This window comes from Molothrus aeneus, chromosome 15 (assembly GCF_037042795.1).
Source record: "Molothrus aeneus isolate 106 chromosome 15, BPBGC_Maene_1.0, whole genome shotgun sequence".
Taxonomy (NCBI): Eukaryota; Metazoa; Chordata; class Aves; order Passeriformes; family Icteridae; genus Molothrus; species Molothrus aeneus.
In genome coordinates, this window is record NC_089660.1 from 7,024,394 (window position 1) to 7,031,165 (window position 6,772).

At 57.1% G+C, this 6,772-nt stretch overlaps 1 protein-coding gene across 1 annotated transcript; it reads left to right on the forward strand.

Moving 5' to 3' along the window:
• The first annotated feature begins 1,019 nt into the window (after positions 1-1,019).
• LOC136563160 (nuclear factor 7, brain-like) lies at positions 1,020-6,772 on the forward strand. Its single transcript, XM_066560387.1, has 7 exons — positions 1,020-1,089; positions 1,590-1,864; positions 2,457-2,552; positions 4,140-4,373; positions 4,744-4,763; positions 5,477-5,592; positions 5,690-6,772. The coding sequence occupies exons 2-7, from the start codon at positions 1,592-1,594 to the stop codon at positions 6,232-6,234; spliced, it is 1,284 nt and encodes a 427-aa protein (XP_066416484.1). The 5' UTR covers positions 1,020-1,089; positions 1,590-1,591; the 3' UTR covers positions 6,235-6,772.

The following is a 6,772-nucleotide window of genomic DNA, read 5'->3' on the forward strand; positions in this document are numbered from 1 at the left end:
CCTGGCCCTGTTGGTGTCCATGGGTGTCACTTGCTTGGCCAACCAGAGGCCAAGGGGTGGACCTCGCTTGCCCAAGGCCAACATCCCCCAGGACTGATTGCTCCTCATGCATGCAGTGCTGGTCCAAGTCCAAACATCAGCATGGGGCTGTGGGTGAGTGTGTGAGCCCGAGGGGCTGCTGGGGACAAGGCAGAGGCAGAGCTGCTGTGGCCACATGCCAGTGACCAAGCATGCACAGTGTGAGAGAAAGCCTGGGAAAATCCCTCAGACAAGCAAATGAAGATGGGCAGAAATACTTTCTGCACTAATTGCATTGCTGTAACAAGCAAACAGAGCAGCAGGAGGAGGAGGGGACTAGCTGGGCAGTGCCTGGCACATCACCCTTTTGGGGGCATGCTCTGGTTCTAATGGTGGTTAGGAAGGAGACAGGTGGTCTGTGCAGCTCCTGTATTCATTCTTTCTTTCTTTCTTTCTTTCTTTCTTTCTTTCTTTCTTTCTTTCTTTCCTTCTTTCCTTCTTTCCTTCTTTCCTTCTTTCCTTCTTTCCTTCTTTCCTTCTTTCCTTCTTTCCTTCTTTCTTTTCCGTGAGCAGGGGAGAGGGAGGGAGGCTTTGGCTGGAGCTCGTTTCTGTGCTCTTTACTGAATGCAGCGATGGGGCGGTGCAGGGGCAGTGCAGGGCAGTGTAAGGCCAGTGCAGGGGAGGTGCACGGGCAGTAAAGGGAGTAAAGGGACAGTATACGGCAGCGAAGGGACAGTGCAGGGACGGTCCGGTCCGGTCCGGTCCAGTCCAGCCCAGTCCGGTCCCGCCCAGCGCTCTCCAGCCTCGCACGCGCCTTCCCGCGGCCGGCGCGTGAAGCCCCCGCAGCTGGCCCGACGCGCGCTCGCACGTGACCGCATCACATGGAGGGGCCCTGCCCCGCCCCCTCCGCGGGATCCCACCCAATGAGCTGGCGGGTGCGCGGCGTGTCCGCGTCGTGATTGGTCAGGACGGGCGTCAGTCCGGGGGAGGGGCGTGGCGGAGGCCCCGAGTTCTTGGGGTCGGAGGTGGGAGAGCGACGGGACTGGACTGGACAGAGCTGGACTGGACTAGGTTAGACCGGATCGGGTCGGACGAAACTGAACTAATCCAAGCTAAGCCAAGCTAAGCCGTTTCAGCACGGTGGGGTCCCTGGGACGGCGGGCGGCCGGGGCTGCGCCCCGGGGAGCGGGCGGTGCGCGCCGCGGGGCTGGAGCCGGCTGGGAGCCGCACACGGCAGCGGCGGTGCCGCACCGGGAGCCCCTCGGGGTGCGGGTGGGTGCGGGCTGCCCTCGGGCCGGGTGGGGACACAAGGCTGGGCCCTGTCAGACGCACTGAGCAGTTCTGGTGAAGCGACAGGAAATTGAAAGTTGTTACTCCAAAGGGAGTGACCTTCGGCCGGGGCTGCTCTGTAACTCGGGGCTTTCCAGCCCTGCACGTACCCGCTGTGGCAGCTGGACAGGCCCTGTCTGGTAACCAAAGCCTGCCCCAAAGCGGCAGAGGTTCGGCCTGCGGAGGGCTGGGGATGTGAGCGTGTGGTGTCAGGGAGCTCAGGTGGGACCGTGTGCCCGCAGGGATGGCCGGCAGCAGCCAGGAGCGCAGCCTGCGGGAGGAGCTGACCTGTGCCATCTGCTGCGAGCTGTTCAGCGAGCCCGTCATGCTGGACTGCATGCACCACTACTGCCGGGGCTGCATCCTGCGCTACTGGGACAGCTGCGCCCACGGCCCCTCGTGCCCGCAGTGCCGCCGCAGCTTCCCCGGCCGCGCCTTCCGCACGCACTACCTGCTGGCCGGGCTGGTGGACAAGGTGCGGCGCTGCGGCTCCCGGGAGCAGCGGCACAAGATGCAGGTGAGTGCCTCCTGCCAGGCTAGGGACAAGGGGACAGGTGCCACATGAGCCCTGTGCAGCCACCACCCCTCCTCCCACAGGCAGTTCCCCCAGTGTGAAGCCTCACCCGGCCCAAGTGCACTGATGTTTCTGTCTTTCCTCTCCCTATTTCCTCACAGCTGTTACATTTTTATTTCTTTTTCTTTCTTTCTTTTCTTTTGCATTTGTTTCCCTCACTGCTGTGTCTGATTCCAACCACAGCTTTGTCATTTCTCATTTAAGGATATGTTCCCTAAGTGAGAAGGGGCTGAGGGCTGCTTATGCCAGGTGCTCTGCTTGAGGGGACAGTCCCTGCACAGCACGCAGCATTTAAAGCTTGTGCAAACAGATATCCCAGGCTGGAGCTCCCAGTGATAAAAATAAACTGGATTCATCACATGTACAGGTGCTTAATTCTCAAGGCTGTGCATCAGGTGCTTGCTTCTCCTTACAGCCTTTATATGAGATCCTGTTGTATTCTCCTTCTGATGCTGACTGTAGGAATTGGGACTGCTCCTGAATCAGAGCAGAGCGCTGAAATGGCCTCCTTACCTTCTTCTCCTTGCTCCTGCAGAAGCACCTGGAAGATGCTTTGCAAGCCCGTCAGAAGGAGCTGGAGAAGTTGCTGCAGAGGAAGCGTGTGGTGCAGGAGGACATCTGCAGCCTGACGGTAACACCCTGTGGGAGCTGCTCTTCAGGCAGCTTCTGGGCAGTGTTCACAGAGGATGTGTGTGTACCTACAGCTGAGGTCTAGCTCAGCTTCCTGTAAAAATCTAGATGAGTAACAGTGGGGATGTACACAAGCTCCCTTGCATGAAGGCCCAAGCTCATCACTGCTGGATAATCAGCAGAGGTTTTGGGAGGAGCGTTAACACTCATTAATGCAATGTTTGCAAAGTGCATTGGTGCAGCAGAGCTGAGACATGGTGAGTGGTGAGAGCTGTGGGCAGCCTGCTCTGGCCCTGCTGTGCTGCCTCTTTGGGACAGCATTAACTCCTGGCAGCTCTAAAATCTCTCTTGTCAGAAGGGATGGAAGCAAAGCTGAAGGAACTGGGTCACTGGCAGGTTTGGCACTGCAAGAGTGCTGGCCTTGCCACAAGGACAGTGTTGGGATTCACTGCAAAGCTCTGAGGTGAATGAAGAGCCTGAGTGCTCTCCACGGGCTTGAGAGGGACCAGGCTCCCTGTTGGTACAGATCTGTGAAGTGAGAGCAGCCACAGGCTGACTATGCTGCTTTCTTGGGTGGCATAAAAGCATTAAAACCAAGGAAGGGGAGTTAAAGGAAAATGGAAGTAGTTCAAAGATGAGATAAGGGGAAAACTCTGTCTTCTGACTGGAGCCTCTGATTCCCCAGCCTGCTCCATTTCAAACCTCTGTCCTTTTGCCAGATATCGAATAGACCTTTGAGATTAATGGACAAATATTAGCACATAAGCACGTGTTTTCCTGATGCTGTGCAAGAGCCAAGAGGTGTCTCAAGAGTAAAGGAGCAAATCACTGATATGAACAGGGAGGCTCTGCACCTCCTGTGTGGGTCAGCACAAACACCTGCTAGACCAAGAGGAGGCTGGTGAAGCTTCAGATCCCTTAGGGAGATGGGTTTCCTGTGAGGAGAAAGGGATGTGCACTTCAGGAAGCAGTCCTTGAGAAAGTAATGAGGGCTAAGGTTGCACTTGGAGATTAAAAGCTTAAAGATTTAAGGAAAACAAAAAGTCATTGGCTGTCTCTTGTAAACAGGCAGGAAGGCAGTGAGAACACAACAAGGTTGGCTGGTGAGTAAACAACTGGAAAAAAGTGACCTCTGGATAGAGCGGAATGGGATTTTATCAGCCTTAATGACAGAGATTAGGTTGTGCAGCTTGCCCGTCAGGCAGCTCTGCTCAGGGCCTGGAATGATGTGAAATAAATGCAAACTGACCTGAACAGCTGAGTCTGCAGCTCCACAAAATTTAAAGAGCCTCAGTCTTGCCCACAGGCAAATTCCTGGTGGTGTGGGAGAGGGCTGTGGCTACATGTGGGGATTTGTAGTTACAGTGACCACACCTTTGGTGGAGCTGTTTTTTGGGGTTTGTTGGGTTTTTTTCCTTTGGCTCTGCAGCCTTGAAGGTTGTCCTGTTCTCCATCCAAAAACTCATTGCTATGTCTAAACCTCAAATTTCCAGGGCTCTGTAAGCAGAGGAACAGGCACAGCCATCCTGTGCCCCTCCTTGTGTGTTCTAGCTGTTAGACTCACCTTCTGCCTCTTCCCTCTGCTCAGAAAGTGTCTGGGGAGCTGAACTTCAAGATTCGGGCTGAGTTTGCTCGCCTTCATCAGATCCTGGAGGAAGAGGAGAGAGCTGTGCTGGCAGAGCTGGGTGAGCAGGAGGAGCAGTCTCTGGCCCAGCTGCACAGGCACGTTGGCCAGCTGGAGGAGGGGATGGCAGTGCTGCAGAGGGACATCGAGCACGTCAGGCAGACCCTGAGCAAGATGGAAGATGTGTCACTGCTGGAGGTGAGATGCTTTGCTGACTCTGGCAGGAGGCTGAGAGATATTTCAGGATCTCAAACTGGGATGGGGTAGTCTGAAATAACAGCACTAGGCTGTACCCCAAAGTCATTCTCACTGCCATCCCTCTGGGTTATCTACCCAATCCTTTGGAGTCTGGAGATTTTAGCCACAAGGGATACAGTGATATCAGATGTGGTGGTTCTTGGGAGCCTTCCTCATTCTCCATCCAAGTGCTCAAACAATTTTCCCCAGGATGTGGTTCTGGTAGCTTGGTTTCCTCTCTCTGTGCTGTGTGGCAGCAGGAGGCAGGACACTTATTTGTGCAGCTGCATGAATTAGAGTTGCTGCTAATTCTCTCTGCTTCTCCCTGCAGGTGGAGAGCCTGGATATCAGGTACATGTCTGGCATGAAAGAAGCTGATTCCCTTTAAGGAGCTTATCTTGGTCCCTGGCTGGGACCACATAGGAGAGGCACTTTATCTCAAGTTTTAAAAGCACCACAAAGTGCTCAGGAAGTTGCTGGTGCTGTGCAAGGTGGAGGTTGGTCCCCAGCATACACTGGATGCTCTTCCCAGGGAGCATCCTATGTGTTAACATGGCTGGAAGTGTGGGTAGAGGTGAGAGTGGAATGGGTGCAAGAGCCATGTGTGCTGCAAGAGGGAACAGACTTTGGGTGCTTCATCTTCCACCTACCCTTCCTCAGCTTCTTACTACTCATGAGGCTGCAGAAGTGACCCTGAGGTGCAAGTTTGTCTGAGGCTGGGAGTAGTTGAGGGCCAGAACTGCCATAGGGGAGTGTGTCCCTGTCCCCTCCCTCCCTGGGATGCAACTTGACTCCACAGGCCGGGCCAGGAGTCCTGTTGGGTGTGCTGGGTGTAGGTTTGCCAGGAGTCACTGCTCCACAAGCAGTGCTGCTGGCTCTGTCTTGGGCACCTCTGCCCTGAGCCGCTCACTGCACTGGGGCAGAGCAAGCAGAGACATTTGTGTCCCGTCTTTACCAAATCTGTCACCTGCAGCACTGTCCTGCAGCCCTGCCCGTGCTTTCCCTGCTTGCACTGCTAGTGCCTCAGCAGAGGGAGTGACCCTGCCTGCCTCTCTCTGCCCCAGGCCCTCGGTGTGTGTTGAGACCCAGCCTGCCCTGGACCTGCAGCACTACAGGGACAGCCACAGTGGCCCCTTGCAGTACATCTTCTGGAGGCAGATGCTGCGCTCCATCTGCCCTGGTGAGCACCTCGCTGGCAGGGATGGGTGTGGTGGGCCGGGGATGCTCTGCACAGGGAGTGTACAGCTGCTAAAATGTCACACTTGATGTCTCTGCAGCTCCTGCCCCGCTCACCTTTGACCCTGAGTCAGCCCACCCCAACCTGGTCCTGTCCAGGGATCTGACAGCAGTGACAGAGAGGGATCGGGCCCAGCCTGTCCCCGCCAGCCCTCGGCGCTTCCGTCAGTGCGTCAACGTGCTGGGCTCGCAGGCCTTCGACCGTGGCCAGCACTACTGGGAGGTCTGGGTGGGCAGCAAAACCAAGTGGGACCTGGGGGTGGCTGCTGAGGCTGTGGACAGGGCAGCCAAGGTCAGGCTGTGCCCAGAGAACGGCTACTGGACGCTGCGCCTGCGCAACAGGACAGAGTACTGGGCCACCGCCAGCCCCTGGGTGCGCCTGGCTCCCCGCCGGCCCCCGCGCAAAGTGGGCGTCTTCCTGGACTGCCAGGAGGGCACCGTGGCCTTCTTTGATGCTGGGGACATGTCCCACCTCTTCACCTTCCACCAGGTCTCTGCAGAGAGATACTGCCCCTTCTTCAGCACCTGCTTCAGTGACGGGAGGGACAACAGGGAGCCCATGCGCCTCTGTCACCTGGCCCTGTGAGGGACGAGGGTGCGCTGGGGACACCAGCCTGGCTCTTGCCCGGGGCTGTGCTGGGGGCCAGCTCTGCACACACAAGCCTGAGGGCTGTTGGAGGAGCTGTTTTAATTTGGTTTGGGAGGAAGGAGAGGATGAATCTCTTCCCGGGTCCTGTCTGCCCTCCCTTCCCTGTGCCATGGCTGTGGTTGCCACAAGGCATTCACAGGGGTTCCTGGCACCCCTAGCAGCACGACCTCCCATTCCTGAGCACAGCACAGTTCAGTAACAGCAGCCACGGGGCTGCAGGGCAGGGGCTGTGAGTTGCTGGCACCTCCTGCCTCTCTGTGCTCCCGCCCATAAGCCCCGTGGAGGGAGGAGGGCAGCGGTCCCGGGCACCATCGGGTGCCTCTCAACCCCGCATCCCGACCATCCATCATCCTCTGCTGCAAGAGCTTCCCGGGGCAGGGCTGCGGGCCGGCAGCAGAGGGAGCCCGGTGCACAGCCCAGGGACTGCAGCGCGCCTCACTCACCTCGGACACTATTAAAGCTTATTAGAAAGCCA

Bases quoted from the DNA above. Each gene is read 5' to 3' on its own strand.
- LOC136563160 (XM_066560387.1), top strand. From the start codon at position 1,592: ATGGCCGGCAGCAGCCAGGAGCGCAGCCTGCGGGAGGAGCTGACCTGT. The intron at 1,865-2,456 runs GTGAGTGCCTCC...TTGCTCCTGCAG, and splicing joins AGCAGCGGCACAAGATGCAG to AAGCACCTGGAAGATGCTTT. The intron at 2,553-4,139 runs GTAACACCCTGT...CCCTCTGCTCAG, and splicing joins AGGACATCTGCAGCCTGACG to AAAGTGTCTGGGGAGCTGAA.